This window comes from Caretta caretta, chromosome 2 (assembly GCF_965140235.1).
Source record: "Caretta caretta isolate rCarCar2 chromosome 2, rCarCar1.hap1, whole genome shotgun sequence".
NCBI classification, from domain to species: Eukaryota; Metazoa; Chordata; order Testudines; family Cheloniidae; genus Caretta; species Caretta caretta.
Window position 1 is genome coordinate 249,389,316 of NC_134207.1, and position 26,672 is coordinate 249,415,987.

A 26,672-nucleotide genomic window follows, 5' to 3' on the forward strand; every position below is an offset into this window, starting at 1 on the left:
CATCACACTCATGATGATATGAACTGATGAAATACTTTCATGAAAAGAGTGATCAAAAAGCTATCCATAGTGTTTAATAGTCTCTTCCTTTCTGAAAGTGTACTGCCTGAACTTGACCAAGCTGTCTTCTGCATATTTGATGCTTTAACAGTTGTGACTAACAATCTGAGGTTAGCTGTACCTCTTTATCTGTAGCAAATGTAACTATTGTAATTTAAAACTTGCATACCTCTGAACTTTGTGAATAACTAGCATGAATAGAAATAAATTATAGGACTGCAAGACTTACTCCAAGATTTTCAAAAATCTCCAGTTTTTTTTTGCAGGTGCCTCAAACTTGTCCAATTTGAGACATGTTAAAGGAGCCTGACTTCCAGAGGATAGGTGCAGAGCATTTTTTTGAAAATCAAGCCCCTTTGAAGTGTAAAGTTTGGCACTCAAAAAACAAAGTGGTCAAAAACACTCCAGTCACTTTCTGAAAATCTTGGCTTTATTGAAAATATATTTGAAGTTGAATTTCAGTCTTTAAGCAAAAGCAAAGTGCAGAATAGGACTTCCTGAAAATATATTTTGTTTTTAAATATAACTATAAGTTATAATATTGCAGGAGATTCTTGGCTCGATTATGAAAGCAACTGGTGCAGGGTCTCATAGCTTCAATCAAGCAACTGCCATAAGAGCCTTCACCCTCTACTGCAGATTAAGTATTCATCTTCAGCACAAGGTATTGTTTTTTAAGGAGGTATTCATGAGGGAAAAAGACAACTATCAAGCTCTGTTTTTATTATTGTTTGTTTTTCTTGCACAGTTTTCTTCTGAAGGAAAAGTTTACCTTTCACATTTGAAGGAGACAGGTGCTTGGATAGAAAGTCATGTTCTACCTTCTATTCTAATGCACGAACAGGAGGAGAATGTTCTAGAGCAGTACATTGAAGTTTCTCAGCTAATCATCCAGGTTAGAGGTCTCTTTATAATTACTTCAAATGGAATTGACAGTAGTATCCATTTTTTACAATTGTTTTTAAATGCTTTATTCATATGATTTTTATGGTTTAGGTACAGTAATTGCATCCCACTAGTCCAGTGTCATAGCAGTATTTAAAGTTTGGCGCCTATGCCAACTTCCAAACAGTGTGTACATCAACCATACACTTGAGAAGGAGAAATCAAATGAATAACTACAAAATGGGAAATAAGTGGGTAGGCAGTAATCCTGCTGAAAGTGATCTGGGGGGTAAAGTGGAACACAAATTGAATATGAGTCAGCAATCTGATACAGTTGTGAAAAAGACTAATATTCTGAGGGTTTATTAACATGAGTGTAATTTATTACCACAGGAGGTAATTATCCCTCTTTACTCAGAACTGGGCGAGGCCTCAGCAGGAGTACTGTGTCCAATTCTGGGTGCCTCACTTTAGGAAAGATATGGACAAATTGGAGAAGGTCCAAAGGAGAGCAACAAAAATTATAAAAGATTTTGACAATCTGACCTTTGAGAATAAAAATACTCAGGGGCAGAGGGTAGGGATAGGATACAGAGGGCCCTAGACAAATTAGAGGATTGGGCCAAAAGAAATCTGATGAGGTTCAACAAGGACAAGTGCAGAGTCCTGCACTTAGGACGAAAGAATCCCATGCACCGCTACAGACTAGGGACCAAATGGCTAGGCAGCAGTTCTGCAGAAAAGGACCTAGGAGTTACAGTGGACGAGAAGCTGGATATGAGTTAACAGTGTGCCCTTGTTGCCAAGAAAGCCAATGGCGTTTTGGGATGTATAAGTAGGGGCGTTGCCAGCAGATTGAGGGACGTGATCGTTCCCCTCTATTCGACATTGGTGAGGCCTCATCTGGAGTACTGTGTCCAGTTTTGGGCCCCACACTACAAGAAGGATGTGGAAAAATTGGAAAGAGTCCAGCGGAGGGCAACAAAAATGATTAGGGGACTGGAACACATGACTTAGGAGGAGAGGCTGAGGGAACTGGGATTGTTTAGTCTGCGGAAGAGAAGAATGAGGGGGGATTTGATAGTTGCTTTCAACTACCTGAAAGGGAGGTTCCAAAGAGGATGGATCTAGACTGTTCTCAGTGGTAGCAGATGACAGAACAAGGAGTAATGGTTTCAAGTTGCAGTGGGGGAGATTTAGGTTGGATATTAGGAAAAACTTTTTCACTAGGAGGGTGGTGAAACACTGGAATGCATTACCTAGGGAGGTGGTGGAATCTCCTTTCTTAGATATTTTTAAGGTCAGGCTTGACAAAGCCCTGGCTGGGATGATTTAGTTGGGGATTGGTCCTGCTTTGAGCAGGGGGTTGGACTAGATGACCTCCTGAGGTCCCTTCCAACCCTGATATTCTAAGATTCTATGACCTGATAAGTCTTGAAATATGTTACTCCTGGGGGAATTCTGCGCCAAAAAATTAAAAATTCTGTGCACAATATTTTAAAGTTCTGCATATTTTATTTGTAAAAAGAGAACAATATAATCACACCAGTTTCAATTATTTTGGTAATTTGTTTCAAAATACCTGTCAATAAGTATGTCTGTAACAATTCAGGCAACGAAAAAGATTCAGGAAATGTTTTTTGACAGATAGATCCCTTACTAGGCATAATGTAGAACTCTGAATAATAGTTCATTTAAACTACAATACAGAACCATATTTCCCACACCGCTCAGAACCAGCGCAAAGGCTTGGAGAAGTCCAGGGTAACGGAGGAGCTGAGGGAGAGGGAAGTAATTGCTGGGAAAGAGCCTGGGTGTGAACTTGGAGGTTGTTGGGTGTGAGTTGGAGAAAAATGGAAGGGTTTTTTGGGGGGTTGGGGTAGGGAGGGATTGTTAGGGAGCCTCCCTCACGCCGACCTTGGCTGACCCCTAGCCTCTCCCATTAAGTTAGGCACATCTGCTCCTGTCTCCATGTGTCCCTCCACCCCCCCAATCCTCGTGTCCTCGCATCCCCCACTCAGCCACCTCTCCTCCCCCATCCCATGTGTTCCTGCACCCCCTCTCCCATTCCAGCACCATGCCCCATGTGTCTGTGTGCCCCCACTCAGCCACTGCCCTTCCCCCATCCTCATTTGGTGCTGCACCACCTTCTCCCTGTTCCCATGTGGCCATGCGCCTTCACTCCCATTCAGCCCCAGTCCGTCTGTCCTCCCCCAATAGCCCTTAAGAATGGGATCCCCCAGCAGTCCCATGTGACTTACACTGTCTGTTCCCTCATATCCCCTGTCTCCTGACCAGGCCCCACCGGCAGGGTGCTGTCTTCTCTTCCCTATCGGCAGTTGGGGCTGGCCCAGGAGAGGCTGCTCTGTTCTAGCACTACAGTGGCCCCTGATGGGCAAAAAGCGTAACTGCAGCAACTTTCCAGAAGAAATTACTTTCTGCAAAAAGTTTTTCGCTCGGCACGTGAATTCTGGGCGTGTGCAGTAGCCCAGAATTCCCACAGGAGGAAATATGTTAGGGTCTTTTATAAAGAGGACTCTGAACAGTTGTTTTCCATGTCCTCTGAAGGTATGACAAGTATTAATATGCTTAATCGGTGGCAAGGGAGATCTAGGTTAGATATTTGGAAAAGCTTTCTAACTATAAGGGTAGTTAAGTTCTGCAACAGGTTTGCAAGGGAGGTTGAGGAATCCCCATCACTAGGGACTGTAAGAACAAGTTAGATATGCACCCGTTGTGGATGGTCTAGGTATGCTTGGTCCTGCTTTAGCACGGATGGACTAGATGAACTCTCAAGGTCCCTTCTAGACTTATATTTCTATGATTCTATAACCCTTTACCTGGCTATGGAGTTGTGTGCCCTATATAGCTGAGAGGGAGGATTGGGTTCATGAAAATTTCATGCTTTATTTGTTGGATTTTCTGTGGCACTCATCACCAAAATATCTGTGCACCTCATAATGACCTTGTGAGGTAGGGAAGTATTGCAAAACCCAGATCTCATACATCTCAGTCCAGTGCTGTAGCTGCTTGAATGATGGGTACTTTATTATGTCATACCCTGTTTTAATTATTTTATAGCTTTTTTTTTTTAAACTGCATTCCCTTGTTTAAATGCAGCAGCATCATACTGTCAAGCACAACAACTGTGAAGGAATATACATATTAGGTATGTGGCCCCCATTACTACAGTACTTGAGCACCTCACCATCTTTAATGTATTTATCCTCAAATACCCCTATGAGGAAGTGTGACAGATTTGCTCAGTTTTCTAGAGGAAGTCTGTGAAAGATAAAGGATTTGAACTTAGGTCTCCAAAGTCTCAGGCTAATGTGCTAACCACTGAACCATCCTTCCTCTAAATCTCTGTTTCACCATCTATTAAATGGGATAATTTTTGTAAAGGAATATATTCATTCATGTTTGTATGGAAAAAATTATATAAAAAAGCCAAGTGGTAAACAGTATACCTACAAAGATGTTGATGACTGCTAGTGGGAGAATACTGTGAAAAGGATTTTTATTCATATTTAATAAGAATGTTCCAGAGCACAAGAATTTGGTCAAGGATTTTAAATATAATTCTTCTTCAAGTGATAGCACATGTCCATTCCACTTCATATGTGTGCACCCAATGCACTATTGTTGGAGATTTTTTCCTCAGCAGTACCTATCCAGGCAGCAAATGCGCCTTCTGTCTCCTCATGCTGGCTGTGTGATGGTATAAAGGGCAGAGCTGCCCCTGACCCTCCTCAGTTCCTTCTTACTGCCCCTGACAGCTATTGGAGTGTTCTTCCTTGCTAATGCAAGTTTTTCCTTATTCTTAGCATTGTATATAGTTGGTACCAGTGATTCAATAATCTTCATGCCCCGTACTAATAGTCACTTGTTAGGATTTGCCAGCTACTGGAATTCAGCACCCAGTACCATGGGCACCTCCAGATACTGTAGTACCTCCTTGTTCAGTGCCATCAAGAGGTAAATGACCATGATTTCACCAGTGCTGTTTTCTCCAGACTTCTGGCACTGACAAGAACCACACCTCCTTGGTCAGATGATTCTGGTTCATTGTCAGAGTCAGAAGTGGGCTCTTATGTCACGGCTTTGTCACGTTAACCGTCACTCTTCTCTGAGGAGTTTCCACCCTGATATCCAGTGGAAGCCCCCCATTCACCAGCTGGTAGAGACCTTTGGTCAGGAAGAAATTGTGGCCCGGGACCCTATCAGTGGCCGTATTGGAACCCTTGCAGGTTTTCTCCTGCCTCCAGATCACCTTTGCATCCTCTTCTCTCTATGTTCTCCGGTAGGTGTCACGATGCTACTGCAAGAAGCTGTTCCCAGTACTGGGCTCAGTGCCAAAGAGGAGTAATCTGCTCAGATGAATCCCCCCTTGCAAGAATTGGAGGAGATTGCACCTCAGCCAGCCTTGGCTTTCTTCTTCTCATCGCCAGATGATGTAGTTGTGTTGGAGGGCTCCTTACCTCCACTGGATGATTCTAGAGTCCATCAGGACCTTCTACAGAATGTGGCTTCTGCCACAGATATTCAGGTGGAAGTGGCTCAAGAGGTCTCACAGATAAGTTATTAATTTGGGATCTGTGGGACCTTCTCAAGTGGTGCTCCCAACAAATCAGTCTATTCTGGCGCCTACTAAAGTTCTGTGGCAAATTTCTTCCCTACTACCTATACTGAAAGGAATTGAGTGGAGATATTATGTTCCTTTGCAGGGGTTTTAATGTTTTTATGCCTCTCCCCACCCCCTTGCTCTCAGGACCTTTGGCGGGCTCAGTTAACAATGAGGGAGAGTGCAGGGTCAGCAAGCACCTACCTCAAAATCAAAGGATGTGAAGAAGCTTGTTCTTTTTTGGAAGGAACTTTATTCAGCAGCTGGACTACAGCTCCGGATCACTAATCAGCAAGCTTAGCTGGGGTGTTCTGCTTTTTTCCCTCTGGGACAATGTTTTAAACTTTATGAACAAGTTGCCAGAGGAGGCAAGACAAATTTTCTGGCTTTGGTGGACGAGAGGAAAATGGTGAGCATGACCTCGCTTCAGGCAACATTAGTTCTTCTTTGAATAGTGTCCCTGTGAGTGCTCCAGTTTTAGGTGGCAGTGTGTCCTGGCGCTATCGATCGGAGATTTATGGTAGCAGTGTCTACGTGGGTTGTGCGTGCGCAGTAGGTATCTCGTGGTGCCATTGGTGCTGTGTGTGGCATGCACACGACCCGAGCCCTCCAGTTCCTTCTCAACCATTCTCGGCCGAAGACGGAACGAAGGGGCAGTGTTAGCACTTCTCCCTAAAACCATTAAGAAATAGCTTTTAGATAGATATTTAGATAAGTTGTTATAGAGTTAGTTAGTGTCAGTGTTAGGGGGGGGAAAAAAGGTCTTGTTAGTTCGTTAGACAAACCCTCCCTTAAGGGACGGTTACTAGTTAAAATGCCTGGGTCTCCAGCCTTCAAACGATGTGGCTTCTGCCGTGATGCCATGCCCATTTCAGACGGACACTTTTTATGCATACGCTGCCTGGGTGAGGGGCATATTCCCCAGAAATGCCCCCACTGCAGCAACCTGAAAGCTGGAGCCCAACGGGACAGGGATCTCCGGCTTAAAATGATCTTAATGGAGAAGTCCCTCCAGCCTGAGGCAGACAAGCAAACAGCCTCTCCAGGCAAACCTCAACTACTACACAGAGTAGTGGTAAAAATCAAGCAGGCTCAATCTCAAGTGATACTCGTAGCACCAGTGTGGCCTTGCCAACATTTATTCTGCTGAACCTCTCAACCAGGGATCAGTTGACATTGCTAGTGGACCCAGATCTCACAGGACCTGTTACCCGCACAATCTAGGGCACCCCACCTTCACCCTACCGTGGGCTCAAGGAGTAACCCAGTTAATTTAGCCACCCCACCCTTTCCTGTCCTAGGTTCAGGGGACAAGGGCGTATGTGGGTTTGTGGGACCTTTTACCAGTGAAAGAGCCTTGCACAGTAATATCATAGATCAATTATTAATAAATATAGGTTAACAGAATACACATGCGAAGCATATAATGCTCAACACTCCCAACAAGGCTGTCAAATTTTTCTTGATGGCCAGTCAGGATCAGGTCATCTGGGGCTCCAGCTTCTGAATGGTGTGGTCAGCAGGGTGTGATGGTTTTGGAAGCTCTGACCTTGGGCTATGTTCTGGAGTTCGGTTCCAAATAACTTCCCGTTGGCCCCCAGTTTATATAGTTAAAACTTGGGTCCTACTTAGCAATCCCTTAACCAATCATTTTAAACTGAAGTACTACAAAACAATATTTTTCACCAATCCTAGCCTACTACCTAAAAGTTCATTTGTTTCTGTCAAAATGTAAATGAAAGAACACACAGTGATAACTATAGGTAAACAAATGGAAGTATTACAAATTTAAAAACAGACAAAAGCAATAAATTGTATCTTTTCAACTGAAACTGCTGATAAGTGGTGTTGCCAGGTAGTGTCATCTTGCAAAGTTTTCTTTACACACCTTAAGATTTGTCTGTCTGGTCACTATTTGTGCTATTAGGACAGAAATGCTTCATAAAAACCCAATATTATATTATTTTGGTTCAGTTTAGATGGGATGTGACTCCCAGCTTCTTAGCTCATAGCTGCTGCTGTCCTACTATAGCAGCTGCTGCTGCTGCTGCTTACTGCAGAAGGGCCTTGGCCTACAGAACATGGTCACCATAACTGGGAGGCCCTTCACCTCACAGTCTAGATGATCCATGGTTAACAACTCAGGAGGAAATATGTTCAAAGGAGGTACAAAACGTCCTCTTAAATAATAGAAAATATTCTAATAGGTATACTTGCCTGGTCAAGTGGAAGAGATTCTCCGTCTCGTCCCAGCAGAAAGGCATTCACCCAATCCGAGCTCTGATACAACATGTGCTAGACTATTTGTTATAAATGAAACAGCAAGGCCTTGTCATTAGTTCTACTAAGGTTCACCTAGCAGCTATCTTGACTTTTCACCCTCCAGTTGATCAGTCACTTTTCTCCAGTCCCATGTTGCTCAGGTTTTTGAAGGGTTTGAACAGGTTATATCTCCAAGTAGAGAGGCTCCTGTTCCCCCTAGCATTTTGAAACGGGTTTTAACAAAACTAATGGGTCCATCCTTTGAACCGCTGGCTACCTGTTCATTGCTCTAAGTCTCACTGAAAGTAGCATTTTTGATGGTAGTCACCTCAGCCAGGAGAGTGGGTGAATTAAGGGTTCTGGTGTCTGACCCTCTGTATACATCAATCAGGCAATATATTTACTAAATTCACCAACATGATCACAAGGGGGAGTGTGTTAGTGTTTTACTTGGACAGAACTAAACTGTTAGATCGTCCTCGCAGTTGTTTGTGGGAATTGCAAACAGAATGAAGGGCTTTCTCGTTTGTTCTCAAAGAATCTTGTCCTGGATTCCTTCCTGTATCCATTTGTGCTATGTCATGGTTACTGTAACTCCACCAAATAGGATGATAGCACATTCAACCCCATCGCAGGCAGCCTCTGCAGCCTTTTTAGCCCATGTGCCTATTCTGGATGTTTGACGAGCTGCAGTTTGGTCTACAGTACATACATTTGCCCCTCATGCTATCTCCCAACGGTCTACAAATGATGCCAGATTTGGATTGTGTGGTCCTTCAATTGTTATTCAGGTAGACTCTAATCCGACCTCCAGATCAAACTGCTTGTGAATCACCTGACATGGAATGGACATGCTATCACTCGAAGAAATGGTTACTAACTTGTTCTGTAACTGTCCTTCGAGTTGTTTCGCACATGTCCATTCCATGACCCACCCTCCTTCGCCTCTATATTGGAGTCCGTCGAGTAAGAAGGAACTGGGGGATCAGGGAAAAATCTCTGAGAACAGTGCACTGGGTGCGCGCACATCTGAAGTGGACTGGACATGTGCAACACAACTTTAAGAATAACAGATACAGAACAGGCTAGTAACCTTTTGTCTCATAATAGGGGTTTTAAAAAAGTGAAATTACCAATGGATCAAATTGGTCATGATTTCGGGTATCCCAAATTTATCCATTCCATAATACAAAGTTACACCTTCACCTTCTGAGAGCACCACGGTGTGCCTAAGCAAAATTAGTAAGTGGATGCAGGCTTTGTTACTCTTCTGAGATATTATGGGATATTCTCCTAGTGAAAAAGCTGACAGATAGAGGAATAGTGGGGGTTTTTAATATAAATCTGTTTCTGGACTATGAGAGAGACAAAAGAAAGACTTGGGAAATACATACATTTTGTGCTACTGTAAAACTTTTACAGTCTTTAGCTTCTGTTTTAGTGCTCTTGCTCTCTCTAATTATTAGATGTTAACTTCCGCTCCTATATATGCTCTCACACCAAAAAGTTACAATACTGTAATGTTATATTACATTTTTTCTTTGTATTTACTCAGGGCAGGTCTACACTTAAAATGCTTCTTCCATCAGCATAGTTAATCCACCTCCATGAGAGCTGTTAGCTATGTTAACAGGAGAACCTGTCAACATAGTGCTCTCAACACGGAGTTACGTTGGCATAACTGCATTGGTCGGGGTGTGGATTTTTCACACCCTTGAGCAACATGGTTATACCGATGTAAGTTTATAGTGTAGACTGGCCTCAGTCTGAAAAATATTAAATACAAATGTTTTTTAAAATTCCTAACTTGATTTGCTGTTTTTATTATTTTTAGCTAATACTAAAATATTTCTCTTAAATATAATCTAGGGTTGATGCATTTTTCCTTCTCTTGTCTAGGCATATCTGACAGTGTGTAAGGATGCTATAATGGTTGGTCTTGGAGATTCAGAGTTTCAAGCACACCTTTTAGATGTTACTCTTTCAATTATGCAAACAGGTACACTCTAATAACAATGTTTGTAGTAATCGCTTCTTCCTCTATGCTGCTGTAAGGGGTGTTTTTTCTCAAATACTCTCTTCCTCTCCCAGAGACTCCTGGTTGCTTTAAGGAGAAGAGTTAGGGAATACATTTCTGCTACATTAGCATAGCCTCTGGCTCTGCTTTGGATCTTCTTCCCCCATGAACAAACTCCAGTGTGTGCCTCTGCTGATGTTCGTAGCTTCTGCTAGCAGCAATAGTGTGAATCAATGTGACATGATTCTCAAGTTTCTTCTTTGAGTGCTTGCTCATGTCAATTCCATTCTAGGTATGTGCACCCACACATCCACAGTTGTCGGAGACTTTTTGTTTCAGCAGTATCCATTGGGCCGGCTGTGGTGCCCTCTGGAGTGCCACGCTTATGCGGCAGTATATCTGGTGCCGGCGGCCCTACGCCCTCTCAGTTCCTTCTTACCGCATGTGACGGTTGTTTGGAGCGCCTGGTCTTGCTTAGCAAGAGTATTAGCAGTTCTTCACTATTCAGATCATTCTCCTTTGTTATTGAGTCAGCGATGAGTTAGCTGTTAAGTGTTTCAGTAGTAGTTTAGTAGTTAGTCTTGGATGGGAGTTTGTCCTGGAGCAGGGCATGCCCCGCTCCCCATGAGCTTCAAGCCGTGTTCTGAGTGCAGCTGGTCAATGCCCATCAGCAACTCTCATGAGAGTTGTCTGAAGTGCCTGGGGGAGTCCCATAGAAAAGACAAGTACTGGAGCTTCAAAAACTTTAATTCCCAAATTCAAAAAGAGCGGGACATTCAATTAGGGGCCCTCCTCATGGAGGCTGCTCTGTGCCCGGCATCAGAGCCCTCGGACTCGGACTCCACGCCCAGTACTTCAGCGTTAGCACACAGTGCGCCGCCAGCACCGGGATCTGCCCAGCACCATTCCCCCTCACCGGTACCAAAGAAGCAGTCTAAGTCGTCTGGTCGGCAGGCACCACACAAGAGAACTTTGGGCAAAGGACCCGAGTTAGGTCTTGTGCCTGCAACAGAGGCTCTGGGGGTACCGCTGTCGTCAGACCCCGTAGCCGAGCCTGAGACGGGCACAGTAGCCAAAGAATAGTTAGGCCGACCAGCACCGCAGATGCCTGACCGCATGGTAGATCCCACCAAGACACCAGCTCAGATGACCACTCCAGTGATGGGACCGCCCCTAAAGGCAGTGGAACGCCCCCAGACCGCAGGCGTTGTTCCCCTTTGCCATGGCCGAGGACCCCAGTGCCGCAACCCCGGTCTCCAGCCAGAAGGTGCAGATCTGACACCACGGTCTCTGCCTACAAGACATGGAACTCAAGAGTCGCGATGCTGATCCCCATACTTCTGGTACTGACGGTCTTCCTGCCAGAGATTGCCATGGCACTGGTCGCCTCACAGATCTCCCAGTCGTCGGTCCCCATCAACACAAGACCATTCCTCGTTGCGGCACTATTCACCGGGCCCCCGGTACAGTTCTTTGGACAAGCACCGGCCCTCGTCTTCCCCATACCGGTCGCCAACAAGTCAGTCGACAGACTCGGGTTTCCACAGCCCCGCCCTGGTCACCAGAAGGGAAGTGGTCCGGGTCAGAGAGACAGTTCAACCTTTCCCCTGTACGGGGCGAATTGTCTCCCAGCTAGGAGCCTGCTAAGTAACCTGCGGCACCAGCATGGGCTCAAGGGCAATGGCCTGCCCAGTGGCAGTACTGGAACCCGTTTGGGGTTCCTGTTATGCCAGCTTCCTGCTCCCACTGCTCCTCCCAGGCTACATCAGACAAGCTGCCTCTGACACATCCAGCACCAGTGTTGGAACAAGGGGCCAAATCCGAAGCGGTGACTCTTCGGGAGGCCCCGGCAGCCGCAGAGCAGTCTCCGACGCAGCAAGAGGACACCCCCCAACCTCCGGCGATGCAGTCATCCTCCTCATCCCTGGACGAGGCAGTGGCAGGGCCCTCGCAAACCTGTAGGCCCCTTCTCCCCCCATTACTTAAGGGAGCACCAAGCCCTACTTAAAAGGGTGGCAGCCAACCTGAACTTGGAGGTCGAGGAGCTAGCTGAGGCGCCCAATGACCTCTTCAATGTCATTCCCTCCTCTAGCCCAACCCGGTTCTCATTGCCTGTTCACCCAGGGTCCTAAAGATTGCCAAGTTGGTGTGGCAGACTTCATCTTTCATTCCGCCCACATCCAAGAAGGCGGAAAAGAAGTACTATGTCCCCACTAAGGGGTTTGAATTCCTATACACGCACCCTCCTGTGGGGTCCCTGATTGTGTCCACTGTCAATGAAAGGGCTAGGCAGGGCCAGGCAAGTGGCACCCCCAAAAATAAAGATGCCAAAAGACTGGACTTATTTTGCAGAAAAATGTATTCAACAGCAAGCTCTAGTTTAGGGTCTCTAACCATCAGGCCCTACTTGGCAGATATAATTTTAACCTGTGGTACTCTGGCAGCAAGTTCAAAGAGAGCCTCCCACAGGATCATGCGCAAAAATTTGCCACTCTGATAGAAGAGGGCAAGGCGGTAGCCAAGAGTATCCTCCAGATGGCCTGGGATGCCATGGACTTGCATCCAGGGTGGTTGCCTCTGCAATAGCCATGAGGCGTAGATCCTGGTTACGGACCTCCGGGCTGGCCCAAGAGATGCAGCCAACCCTTCAGGACCTCCCTTTCAAGGGAACTGGGCTCTTCTCGGAGCTAACTGGTGCTAGTATCCATGGCCTTAAAGACTCCCAGGCCACCTTCCACTCTTTGGGCCTGCATACTCCCCAGCAGGCCAGAAAGCCATTCTCAAGGTCTTGGGGTACCCCTCGATCCGGCTTCTACAAAAAGAAGGACAAAGACAGGCGCTTTAAGTGACGCCACCAGTCGTTGTCTCGTCCACCTGCCCAGCCTGGTCCTTCCAAGGACCAAGGCAGCCAAAAGCAGTCAGTTTGAGTGTGCGCCCAAGGATGACTCCACAGTCGCTGCACCGGATCCGTTCCCTGACTTCGTCAACCACTTCCACCCGTCCAGTCGGCCTGGTCCAACATCACCTCGGACCACTGTGTGCTCGACACAGTCTCATCGGGCTATAACATGCAGTTTGTAGCTGACCAACTCTTCCATCCCCCTTCCCCATACCTCTTCAGGGATCCTTCTCAGAAGCAACTCCTCGTTCAGGAGGTCAGAAACCTCCTGCGCCTACGGGCAGTGGAAGAGGTTTTGCAAGACGTGGAGGGAAGAGGATTTTACTCTCACTACTTCCTCATTCCGAAGACCAAAGGGAGCCTCAGACCTATTCTAGACCTGCGTCGCCTCCACAAGTCTTTCAAAAAGTTCAAGTTTCGTATGTTCTCCCTGGCCTCCATCATCCCGTCCCTGGACCTGGGAGACTGGTACGCTGCCCTCACTTTAAAGGATGCGTACTTCCATATTCCCAGGTCACTGGCGTTTCCTCCGTTTCACATTGGGCCAGCACCATTTCCAGTTCACGGCGATGCCCTTTGGTCTCTTGTCAGCTCCGAGTGTGTTCACCAAGTGTATGGCGCCAGTGTCCGCTCACCTGCAATGTTGGGGGGTCCAAATCTACCTATACCTCGATGACTAGCTGATAAGGGGCTGGTCCTCATATCAGGTGTAGAGGCATCTCGATCTGTTCCACCTGCCATGACCAGGGCCAAATAATAAATGACAGAAAGTCAACCCTCACCCCAGTGCAATGTATAGAATTCATTGGGGCGGTACTCAACTCCATTCGAGCCAGAGCCTTTCTCCCCAGGACTTGGTTCCAGGCCATAGTTGACCTCATCTTGTTTCTGTGTGCCCATACACTCGCCACCGCCCACACATGCCTTAGACTGTTAGGTCACATGGCAGCATGTACTTACATGGTCTGGCACGTGCAACTCCGCCTCCAGCCGCTACAGGCGTGGCTGGTGTCGGTCTATGTCCCCAACTGGCACAGTATGGACTGGGTGATCAGCATTCCGGACAGAGTACTGTCATCCCTTACCTGGTGGAGAGATCCTACATCTGTGCTGGAGGGAGGCCCCTTCGCAGCCCCGGTCTTGTCAGTGACTCTTGTCTCCGACAGTTTGGACCCGGGCTGGGGAGCCCACCTGGGCAATCTCAGTACTCAAGGCTGTTGGTCCAGTCACGATCAGTCCCTGCACATCAATGTCAGGGAACTCAGGGCTGTTGGACTCTCATACAAGGCAGAGTGATTCAGGTCCTAATGGACAACAGGGCCACCATCTTCTATATCAACGGACAAGGGGGAGCCAGGTCATCTGCCCTCTGCCAGGAAGCACTCCGGTTCTGGGATTTCTGTCTGCAGCAATCCATCTGGTCGCTCATCTCCCATGGGCCTGGAACGCTTGGGCAGGATATTCTCGTCTTGCCATGAGTGATCCCTTCACCTGGAGGTGATCAGTTCTATCTTCCAAGGGGTAGGGAACTCCCCAGGTGGACCGATTCGCATCCAGGCAGAACAGAAAATGCCACGTCTTCTACTCATTCCAGGGCAGGGACAGGGAATCACTGTCGGACGCCTCCTGCTTCCATGGTCTGATCCTGCTCTGATGTACGCCTTCCCTCTGGTGCCATTGCTGCCCAGAGTCATCATGAAGATCAAGCAGGATAGTGCGAAGGTCATCCTCACAGTGCTGGCATGGCTGCGCCAACACTGGTTCAGCACTCTGCTGGACCTCTCGGTGGCGACCCCGTTCCGGATGCCGCTCAGGGTAGACCTGTTGTCCCAGAACCACAGCAGTCTCCTGCACCCCAACCTGGTGGCACTATATCTGAAGTCTTGGTTGCTGTGTGGCAAAACGCACAAGAAAACGCTAGTGCTTGTCTGAGGTCCAGCGAGTCCTGTTGGTCAGTAGAAAGCCCTCCATCAGCACAACCTACCTGGCCGAATGGAAGTGATTCACCTGCTGGATGGCGAATAAGGGGGTCTGATCCGAGTGAGCCCCGTTGCAGCTCATTCTAGACTACCTACTGCACCTCAAGCTTTAGGGCTTGTCGCTTTCATCCATCAAAGTCCATCTAATGTCCATCTCAGCCTTCCACCCACCGTTCGAAGGCAGGTCGGTTTTCTCTCAGGATATCACGCCAGATTCTTTAAGGGCCTGGAGCGTCTCTAGGTATCCTGTTCCTCCTTGGGACTTGAATCTGGTGCTGTCACGGCTCACGGATCCCCCCTTCGAGCCTCTGGCTTCCTGCTCTTTCCTGATCCTCTCCTGGAAGGTTGTGTTCCTGGTCACGGTGACTTCAGCCCGCCTGTATCCAAGATTTGGGTGCTCACCTCAGAACTGCCTTACACAGTCTTCTACAAGAACAAGGCTAACACCTTCCTTTTTAAAGGTAGTCTCTCGGTTTCATTCGAGCCAAAATATTTACTTGCCAGTCTTCTTTCCGAAGCCGCATAAGTTGGAGGAGGAGCGCAGGCTATATGCCCTGGACGTCAGGAGGTCTCTGGCCTTCTACATTGACAGGACCAAGCCATTCCATAAGTTGACACAATTATTCGTCGCTGTGGCAGACAGGATGAAAGTTCATCCTGTTTCTGCTCAGAGAATTTCCTCCTGGATCACTGCCTGCTTTCACTTTTGCTATGATCAAGCAAAGGGGCCACCCCTGGCAATCGTGTTTTTATCTGGCTGGTGAATCTTGCCCATATGCTCAGGGTTTAGCTGATTGCCATATTTGGGATCGGGAAGGAATTTTCCTCCAGGGCAGATTGGAAGAGGCCCTGGAGGTTTTTCGCCTTCCTCTGTAGCACGCGGCACGGGTCACTTGCTGGAAGATTCTCTGCTCCTTGAAGTCTTTAAACCACAATTTGAGGACTTCAATAGCTCAGAGATAGGTGAGAGGTTTTTCGCAGGAGTGGGTGGGATTCTGTGGCCTGTGTTGTGCACCAACCAGGGCGCAGGCCTCTTCGGCAGCCTTTTTGGCCCAAGTGTCTATTCAGGACATCTGGAGGGCGGCCACCTGGTTGTTGGTCCTTACCTTCACATCCCACTATGCATTTACCCAGCAGGCCCAGGACGATGCTGGCTTTGGTAGAGCAGTACTGCAAGCCGCCAAGCGGTGAACTCTGAGTCCACCTCCATAGATACTGCTTGTAAGACACCTAGAATGGAATCGACATGAGCAAGCAGTCGAAGAAGAAGAAGAAAAGGTTACCTGCCTTTCATAACTGTTGTTCTTCAAGATGTGTTGCTCATGTCCATTCCATTACTCGCCCTCCTACCCTTCTGTCGGAGTTGCTGGCAAGAAGGAACCGAGAGGGCTATAGGGCCGGTGGCGGCTGATATACTGCCGCATGAACGCAGCACTCTAGAGAGTGCCACAGCTGGCCCTATGGATACTGCTAAGGCAAAAGTCTCTGACAACTGTGCACATGGGCACGCACACACCTAGAATGGAATGGACATGAGCAACACATCTCGAAGAACAGCAGTTACGAAATGTAGGTAACTGTTTTTTCTCTGTTGTTCACAGGTTTCTGAATGGCAGCAGTGATTTTTACTTATTTACACTGCCACTACAGCTGGATCAAACTGTCATTGGAGTTGTCTATCTCTAGGCTCCAGGAGACAACTCTGTCATATCTAGTATTCAGTTTGCATTTGGAGTTATCTCCATAATAAGGAATAAGTGAAAGCTTAATTTCTGAAGAAACTTATAGGCTAGGCCCCAATATTCATAACTGAAAACTTCCCACTGAGTAGTGGAGAAGTGGATTTTTCAGGCTGTGTGTAATGTTTCCAGCCCTTCTCACATATAATATAGAAATAAATATTACTCTGCTGTGTTGGAAATGCAGCAGGGTTGTGCTTGGTGTACTAAAAAATGGAAAATGAGACTAACTGAAGTGACCAGGCTAATATTCCTGACACAACTCAGTAAACTAACTAGTCTCTTAGATTTCTTCAATCATACAGGATTTTGTGTGAACTCCCACTTAAATAGAGGAGGGAAGCGACTTAGTCTGCTATCTTTGTCTTGATCTTTCCTTTGGATGTTTTGAAATGGTTAATACAACTTTTTACAATATGTAGAGTGAATTTTACAAACGTTGTTATAAAACAAAAAACAGAGTCCCTAAAGTCCCAAGAACTCCTCTGAAACACACTTTCTTTCTGTCTACTACATAGTTTCCTGTATTAAAATAAATTTTTTGTTAATTCAACTTCAATTCTTCATGAAAGCAAAGTAGCAGCTCTCAATGTGCAAAAGAGCTATTTTACAGGGCGTGAAAGGGAACAAGTCCATAGGCACGTTTATTTGAAAACAATTGAACTTTTTCATGTCTGGATCCCGTGTTCCTGCATGGCTTTGCAATTTAGCTGTTACAGTAACTGCTCACTTAAGGTCTTCAGGGTTAACGTTGTTTCGTTGCTGATCAGTTAGGGAACATGCTCGTTTAAAGGTGCACAATGCTCCCTTATAACATTGTTTGGCAGCCGCCTGCTTTGTCCACTGCTTGCAGGAAGAGCAGCCCGTTGTAGCTAGTTGGTCGGGGCTTGGAACCAGGATGGACTGGCAGCCCTCCTATCAGCTCCCCGCTCCCCTAAGTTCCCTGTGCAACAGCCGCCCAGCAGGCTACTAATTGCCAGCAGTTCAGCTGTCCCTTCCTCCACTGCCATGTGCTGCTCCTGCCCTCTGCCTTGGAGCAGCTCCCCAGAGCCTCCTGCTTGCTGTGTGGGGAGGGGGAAGAGAGGGACTAATGTCAGGGTGTCCCCCCTCGCCCCTACTCCTGCCCCCTGCTTACCCTTTCTCCATATAGAGCAGGGTGGGAACACAACAGGGCTCAGGATGGCGGGAGCTTGCTGTCCGCAGCTGCCGTCTCAACTTCCTGATCTTTTTAAAGGTAATGTACTTAGAGTGGTGTCAGTGTACTTAAAGGGGCAATGCACATCTCCATGTCTCTCTCTTTCTCTCTCACACACACATGGTGTGTGTCTCTGTCTGCCATGCTGTTTCCCCTCCCTCCATTTGTGCTGCCTTGTAGAGTATGAGGCTACGTTAACAACATGTTAACCCTTGAGGGCTCAGCCGAATGCTAGTTTATCATTTAGCAGTAGGGCATTCCCTGGGAAATATCCCACCCTCTAAGTTCATCACCTCAACCAAGCTTCACAGTTATCATTGCTGTGTACAGTATTAAATTGTTTGTTTAAAACTTATAGTGTGTGTGTGTGTACAAGTTCCTCCTCTGCCTTGGTGGGTCCTGCGCTTATTGGCGGATTTTCTCACCAGCCCTCAGTTTGGCCACTTTCATGACTCAAATCTGCCGTTCACTCAGTTAGCCTCATCACTGGCCAGCATGGGGAAAGGAAGAAGAACAATCACCGCAGTCTCTGCTGATCCACCTAGTGGATCAGGGAACAGGCCAGAGACCTTTTCCTCTGGTGGAACCCACAGTCCAGTTCAACTCCTCTGGTATCAAGTAGGGAGTTGGAGGGATGGCAGGAACCCGGGCCCACCCTCTACTCCGGGTTCCAGCCCAGGGCCCTGTGGATTGTAGCTGTCTACAGTGGCTCCTGTAACAGCTGCATGACAGCTACAACTCCCTGGGCTACTTCCCCATGACCTCCTCCCAACACCTTCTTTATTCTTACCATAGGACCTTCCTCTTGATGTCTGATAATACTTGTACTTCTCAGTCTTCCAGTAGTACGCCATCTCACTCTCAGCTTCTTGCGCCTCTTGCTCCCAGCTCCTCACACGCACCACCAACTGAAGTGAGCTCCTTTTTAAACCCAGGTGCCCTGATTAGCCTGCCTTAATTGATTCTAGCAGCTTCTTGATTGGCTGCAGGTGTTCTAATCAGCCTGTTTGCCTTAATTGTTTCAGAAAGTTCCTGATTGTTCTGGAACCTTCCCTGTTACCTTACCTTGCCCAGGGTAAAGGGACCTACTTAACCTGGGGCTAATATATTTGCCTTCTATCACTCTCCTGCAGCAATCTGGCCAGACCCTGTCACAATACACACACACACACACACACACCCTCTACCCCGATATAACATGGTCCGCGGGAGCCAAAAAATCTTACTGTGTTATATCGAACTTGCTTTGGCCCCCCAGTTCCTTGTCCCCTGACCACCCCCTCCACAGACCCCCCCGTCCCTAATCACCCCCAGGACCCCACCCCCTACCCAACCCCCCTGCTCCCTGTCCCCTGACTGCCCCGCCCCCTATTCACACCCCCGCCCCCTGACAGGCACTCACCGGCAGCGGCGGGAAGCGGAGCAATGTGGCCCCACCCCGCTCCACTCCGCCAGCTCCCAGCCGCGGCGCTCCGCTTCCCGCCACTGATGAGTGCAGGGAGGTTGGGGAAAGGACACCCTCTGCACTCACCAGCGGCGGGAAGCAGAGCGCCGCAGCTGGGAGCTGGCGGAGTGGAGCGGGCTGCTCCGCTTCCGCCACTGCTGGTGAGTGCAGGGCAGGATTCCTTCCTCCAAGCCCCCTCCCCTGAGCGACATGGCTGGGGCTGGGGCAAGGGAAACGGAGCAGGCTGCTCCCAGCCCCCTGCTAATCACCCAGGCCGCTCTAAGCCTGCGGGGCCCCCAAAAGTGCCCCCCCTGGCAGCTTCTGCCTCCCAGACCCTGTTGTTAATTAGCTGAATATAAAATAATCTACACTAGTAAATTACAGCCATTAATACAGTGTAAATGAATTTAATTCTAAGCTTGTAGCTAAAGCAGCGTTTAAATTCAGCTGGAGCTGTCCAGAGTGGAGCTCTGGTAAATATTTTCAACCCCCCTGGAGTTTTTATAGTATGTTGAGTGGTAGGCGGCGAGGCTCTGGGAAATACTGTGAGAATTTAAGGCCTAAATTAAAGAATATCAATCTAGTTAAAAATCTGTATTTTTTTAAATGTCTAATATGGTATTTGTTTCTCTAGAAAGAAGCTGCTTTTGTATTCCTACATTACTTTGTGTTCTAAAAGAGATTATTGAAGCTTCTTTGACTCAAAACATTGATACAGATGAAGAAGTGGCAACATTTTTCCATGCTATTCAGGCTCTGTTCCAGAAAATTTTAGAATGTGTGGCACGCAGGCTCAGAAAACAGCGGGAAGAAGGGCTTCAGGTATTTGTCATCCTATTAAACACACACACACACAAAACCATGTGATTGTAAAGTTAACTATAAACACTGACTTTGACTTTTACTCAGATGTGAGTTGGACACATTGGGTTTATTGGCACAAAAAATACTTCATTATCCTCAGTTTCATAATTGATTTGACATTATGCCATTTGTGTCTGGTGCTCTAAGCCTTGTCATCAATAGGATTTTCCCCGCTGCTGGTCCTGCTCAGTGGAAATACTAATGTGAAAAAGGGATCATGCATTTGTGATGTCAGTTTAGACTGCCAAACCGGTTGAGGCATTTTTATGCTAGTTCCTCCTTCTGTAGGCTGTTTGTCTCTTCTTCACAGCTGAGATCTAAAGCTGGATAAATAATAAAAAGCATATCCTGCCCTACACTCTCAAGCTAAGCCTCTGTGCTTGAATCAAATTCCCCATGTCAGATAACTTGAGTGGATATATACACGGGTGTTGCCTCATCACAGAGAAAGAAATGAGCAAATGTTTTTCCACGATGTGGGTGCCAGCAATGTGTGTACTGGGTCAGACTGGCAGCACTCAAAACTTAGTGAGGAAAGAAAACTAAAAACAATAGGTTTGGTAAGAGATGAGAGAATGGGACTGAGTGCTGGATGAGAGGAAAGAGCCAATGAGATTGAGATGAGTGGCTGCCTCCTCCCTGCTGCAAAGAGCCATCAGCTGCTCTCTGTACCTTCTCTAGTTCTGATAGGCCTGTTTATGAACCTTCTCTCAATGTCAAAAGTAATCTTCCCCTTACCAGAGCAGAGAGATCTGTTGTCCCAGGTTCAGTCTTTTGTTCCATCCTTAACTCCCTTGGCCTCTGTATATGGCTTACAACTGTTCTCTCTTGCCAAAAGGAGTCGTGTCAAAATCCTCCAGAACCTACTTTACTTCGAGAAAAGGAACTTTATATGTTTATAGCAGGGTCTGGACAGTGTTTCTTTCCTGGTGCTGAGATAGGTGGATCAGTGCCAGGAAGTCTTGGATTCTTCCAAGTAATTCTAAGTCTGCATTTGAGCTGGGAGGTGTGATTCCTAGCTCACATAGACACACCTGCACTAGCTGTGCTCAAGCTAGCATGGTAAAAATAGCAGCATAGAATAGCGTGGGCAGGAATTTGGGCTTCCCACCCTGGTACATGTCCAGGGAGTCTGGGTGGGTACATACTCAGGCATCTAGCCTAAGCTGCTGTCCATGCTACCCTAGCTACAATGTTATTTTTAGCACGCCAACTTGAGCAGAGCTAGTGTAGGTATGTCTATGTGAGCTGGGAATAGTATCTCCCAGCTCAAATGTAGACATAGACTTAGGGTCCAAGCCTTTGCCTTTAGTGCCCTTGGGGGATTTTCCCTGTGCTTTTCAACCCTTTGACTAGGGCCTAAAGGATAGATTCACAGAGACCTAACTGCTCTCGTAATGCTAGTTCTCTTCCTTACTCTGAGTTGCTAAATTGCATCAAGACAGCTAAAATACATTAAATATTTTCCTAACATTAGTTTTCTAGGTAAGCAATTGCTGTAGAGGTGTTATGTGATAGCAAATGGGAGAGAGACGACAGTTCCTGAGACACTCTATCAAGATGTAGTCAACTCTATGAAAGTTTGAAAATCCCTGACTTAAAGCTTTTAATTGCACTAAAATGCTCCCGAAGTGGAAATACTGTAACTGATCTATATTTTAATTAATTTATTTTTTTAGTTGATTCATTCTATTCAAATGGCTCTTGGAGAATTCATACACACAGTCCAGTGCTGGCATTCATCTTGTCCAACAGTTCACCATGGTGTACTCTCTACTCTCCTAGCTGCAGTAGTGGTTGAGATAAGTCACACACTGCGAAAGGTAAAGAGTTTAAATAATCTACTGTACTTTTTTAGTTTATTATACTAAATGTTCAACCTTTAAACCAAAGCAGTTCAAAAGAGGGTAGCAGTGGTCAAGCTTCAATTGTACAGTAGTGCCCTTCCCTGGTTAATCTGAACCTCCATTGACTGTACATCAAAGGAAAATCAGAGATCCTGACCTGTTGAAGGAGGTGTTATGCAGTGATAAAACTGGCATTTTTGTAGGCTTAATAAAAAGCTTTGGTGATTATCCTGTTATGCCAAAAAAAAAAATGTTTTCAGAAACTTGGCTGTCTCAGGTTGCAGTTCAACATGTCTAGATATCAGAGGAAAAGCATCTTCCCAGGGTAGAGCAGACTCGGCCAACTGCTCTCTCATTATCTCTGGACGAGGCAGTGGTTCCTGCAACACCCTCTCAGCCAGATAATTACAAAAGCTCCCAGGATTTGCTCTGCTGCACAGTGGATTCACTTAAGACTCCTGTGGAGGTGGTACAGAACAGCTCTTACGCACCCTGTATATATATAATGTGTGTGTGTGTGTATATATATATATATATGTATAAATATAAAGGGAAGGGTAAACCCCTTTAAAATCCCTCCTGGCCAGAGGAAAAATCCTTTCACCTGTAAAGGGTTAAGAAGCTAAAGGTAACCTCAATGGCACCTAACCAAAATGACCAATGAGGAGACAAGATACTTTCAAAAGCTGGGAGGAGGGAGAGAAACAAAGGGTCTGTGTCAGTCGGTATGCTGCTTTTGCCGGGGATAGAACAGGAATGGAGTCTTAGAACTTTAGTAAGTAATCTAGCTAGGTATGTGTTAGATTATGATTTCTTTAAATGGCTGAGAAAAGAATTGTGCTGAATAGAATGACTATTTCTGTCTGTGTATCTTTTTTGTAACTTAAGGTTTTGCCTAGAGGGATTCTCTATGTTTTGAATCTAATTACCCTGTAAGGTACCTACCATCCTGATTTTACAGGGGTGATTCCTTTACTTCTATTTACTTCTATTTCTATGAAAAGTCTTCTTGTAAGAAAACTGAATGCTTTTTCATTGTTCTCAGATCCAAGGGTTTGGGTCTGTGGTCACCTATGCAAATTGGTGAGGATTTTTACCAAACCTTTCCCAGGAAGTGGGGTGCAAGGGTTGGGAGGATTTTGGGGGGAAAGACGTGTCCAAACTACGTTTCCCAGTAAACCCAGTTAGAGTTTGGTGGTGGCAGTGGATATTCCAAGGACAAAGGATAAAATTAATTTGTACCTTGGGGAAGTTTTAACCTAAGCTGGTGAAAGTAAGCTTAGGAGGTTTTCATGCAGGTCCCCACATCTGTACCCTAGAGTTCAGAGTGGGGGAGGAACATTGACACTCCCAAATGTACTTCATACTCCCAAGTCTGGCATTACCAGTGAATGAAGCTTTATTGGCTCCAGCAAAGAATATCTGGCAGACACCATCCGCTGCACCAACCTCCAAAATGGTTCCAGGTGCTGTTCCCTGGCATCTCTATACCCATAGTGTACTTGGCTGTTTGCTTACCACATCAACTAGAAGACTCCATTGATCAAATTCTTAACTTTGGTGCACTGGGCCTAAAAATCAACAGAGAGATGCCGTCGTCGGGTGCCAATATAGAGAATAGACTTCATAGGAGCAGAATTAAACTCCATGACAGCAGGGCCTATCTGCCTAAGGACATGTTTGACATCATGGTAGTCCTCATAACTGGTTGCAGACTCATGCATACACTACTGTGAGAGCTTGCCTATGTCTGGTCGGTCACAAGGCTTTCTACACACATCATGCACCATTTCAGACTTCACTTTTGTTGCATGTTGTGGTGGCTGAACTTGTATGCCTTCCAAACAGACACCACATAGGGTATGTCTATACTACCGGCTGGATCAGCAGGCAGCGATCAATACAGCAGGGGTCAATTTATCACGTCTAGTCTAGACGTGATAAATCGACCCCTAAGTGCTCTCCTGTCGACTCCTGTACTCCACCGCCGCAAGAGGTGAAGGTGGAGTCGATGGGGGAGCAGCAGCAGTCGACTCACCACAGTGAAGACACCACGGTGAGTAGGTCTAAGTACATCGACTTCAGCTACGTTATTCACGTAGCTGAAGTTGCGTAACTTAGATCTATCCTCCCCCCCAGTGTAGACCAGGCCATAGATATGACAGTCCAGGTCCCCTCTGAAGTCCTCTCACCACTGTAGTGGTGGAAAGATCCTAATCAGGTGTGAAAAAGGGTACTGGTCTTCCTACCTCTTCCCACCAAGGCCTTTATTTACAGATCCCCTGAGCAGCAGGCAGCAGCATAGGAAGCGAGATCTGGGTGGCAGCACCATGGCGGAAGCATCTTCAATGCATGTACAGGCTGCTGACTGTCCACTTGCTGGCTCTGGCCACTTCCTCTGTGCTGCTGCTGCCTGCCTACTTTTGTTTCCCGCAGTCAGCAGCATGGGAAGCAGGATCTGGGCTGTAAGCAGACAGTCAGCAACCTGATGGCAGTCATAGGTCTGGCCATGAAGAGAGGCAGGGCAACTAGGGCTGCAAGAGGGGGAGGACTGGGAGAGCAAAAGCAAGAGGACTGGGGGGAGCTGAGCAGGCTTGGACGAAGAAGGGGAGAACAGATGACTGAAGGGCTGAGAAGGGGAAGAGAGAGAGGGTGGCACCAGGCTGAGAGAGGGAAGGGTGGATTAAGGGTGTCATAGTGGGTCCCCAAAAGAGACAAAATGTGATTGGTGGGTCACCTTAGTAAAAAGTTTGAGAACTGATCTAATACATATAGTTAGAATGGAAATTTTTATGTAATATCTTCCATGTGGGTGAGCTGCCACCTTTATAAATACTAATTAACAATCTAGCTTAAATGGCATTTTTGCTAAAGATCAACTATGTATGATATTAGTTATTTCCTTTAATATAAATGCCAAATATCTGGTTAAAAGTTTTAATTTTTCCAATCCAACTTTGCTTTGTTTATTTTGACATTATTGAGTTAAACTGTCAAGTACTTTTCTGAAATTAACTAGAAAAAATACATTTAAATGTTTCTCCCAATAACTTAAACATGCATTCAGTTAATGTAGCTACTCAAATTCTGTTTTTCTTAATTATTTTCTATGTGCTTCTGTATTTATTTTGAATTTGAGCTGTCTTCTTTTTAGGCTTCAGATGCAGAAGAACTTGCACCACCAGAGTCCATTGCAGACCTTCCTCCACTTTCAGGCAGTTTAATGGCAATGATAATTAAGTCAATAAATGTGGTCAGGTAATCTCTGTCTGTTAGTTTCCATAAGGTTTGTTAATGTGAAACCAGTAAGTAACCAAATAAGCTTTTAATTCTTAAATTCAAGATTGTGGAATTAGCCAGTGAATACCTAGATCACCTACTACATTTCCATGTAATGTCCCATAAGCCTTTACTTTTTTGGTACGTTGATTGTGTTAGTTTTTTGCTTTTTCTATTGTCCTTGTGTTAGACTCACACGACTATTCATTCTGATAATTCCTTTCCTCATAATCACATACTTATTTCAAAGGGTATTCATAAATCCTACTTCTTCCTATATGGAAGGGTTTAGAGGAAACCAAAGTCTTTACCAGAAATAACACCAATCATATAACCTGGAACTAACAACATGCATGCTTAAACTCAACTGTAAAATACACACTGATGGCACTATACAAATGACATAAAGAAATTATTTAGTTGTTAATATATTAAGTATGCCCTGAAAGAGAGTTTGGTGTGCATTCTGCAGCTTTCCCAAGTGACTTTTCTGTAGGACTTAAATTGGATGCTTATTATGTATTCTATCACGATTTTAGTGGAGGTTAGTTGAGTCCGCTGCAGTTACAACTGAATTTCAATTTTCATTTTAATTGTCTTTTTAAAAATTGTTCATAACTTATTTTTATTCAAGTGATTATCCACATGTATTCCAATTCTGCTGTGCATGCACCCCAGATCAGAATCTTTTTGAATAGCAGTGTCAGGGACCATGCCGTGCTCTGTACACCTTCCAGTGCTCCATAGCGCAAGAGTCCAAAGGGCAGGGCAACCACAATCACCCTTCTGTCTTGCAACCACAGGTGGTAAGAGGAAACTGAAAACCACATCTCTGCCCGCTGCGCGATTTTGTTGTCTCTAGTTAGTTTTTTCCAATTATAGTTAGTTTAGTTAGATTTATATAGTTTTAGTCTGTTGGCAAAAAAGGGAAAAGTCGTCAAGTCTGGGTGACTTGGCACAAGATGGCACCCTGCACATGGTGGAATCAAAGCTTCTGGGATTCAAAGCTTAACTCTCCTGTGAGACAGCTATTCCCATCAGTGACACTCTAAGTGCGTCTTCTGCCTCATGAAGCTTATACACCACACAAGTGTTCTGTGTGCTCCTTCTTTTAGAAAAGGACCCAAAACCAAGGGAATCTCACCTCAATCTTTTCCTGTTAGAGAGATCCATGAGGGTATCATCCATTCCTGAGAAGGAGAAGGCAGCCAAACCAGACCAGACAGTATGAGACCGCTCCGGTTAACCTGGAGTCTATCTCGAGCTCCAGGACTCAGTGTTGAGAAAGGTCCCAGTCCTTGACTATGAAGTCAGCCAGAGCTTCCCTACATTCCTCAGATCAATCCTCTGAGGAGAGAGGAAGGTAGGAGCATAATGTCCATGGTATCTGCAGACTCAGGTCTCTCTCTCCAGCACATAATAGATCTAAGTTTAGAGGCAGTTTAAGTCCCACACTGGATCCCAGTGATGCCTCTGTACCGAAGAGTCGCCTCTGAAGAAGCCATCCTTCTTTTGACCAGTATTGATGGCAGCCAAGCACCCATCCTGAAGCACTCAGAACCAAAACTTCTTCAGAGC

At 46.1% G+C, this 26,672-nt stretch overlaps 1 protein-coding gene and 1 long non-coding RNA gene across 5 annotated transcripts in view; one reads left to right on the plus strand and one right to left on the minus strand.

The window, feature by feature from the left end:
• NCAPG2 (non-SMC condensin II complex subunit G2) overlaps positions 1–26,672 on the plus strand; it is a 119,031-nt gene that overhangs the window by 81,881 nt on the left and 10,478 nt on the right. For all 4 annotated transcript variants that reach the window (XM_048837631.2, XM_075125988.1, XM_048837633.2 and 1 more), the window contains 6 exons: positions 608–724; positions 809–955; positions 9,731–9,830; positions 19,739–19,926; positions 21,648–21,791; positions 24,970–25,073. In XM_048837631.2, coding sequence (XP_048693588.2) covers positions 608–724; positions 809–955; positions 9,731–9,830; positions 19,739–19,926; positions 21,648–21,791; positions 24,970–25,073 — 800 coding nt within the window. The remainder of the gene's footprint in view (positions 1–607; positions 725–808; positions 956–9,730; positions 9,831–19,738; positions 19,927–21,647; positions 21,792–24,969; positions 25,074–26,672) is intronic.
• LOC125631257 (uncharacterized) overlaps positions 5,978–26,672 on the minus strand; it is a 31,385-nt gene continuing 10,690 nt past the window's right edge. Inside the window, exon 3 of the long non-coding RNA XR_007354895.2 lies at positions 5,978–6,241. This is a non-coding gene — a long non-coding RNA (uncharacterized LOC125631257). The remainder of the gene's footprint in view (positions 6,242–26,672) is intronic.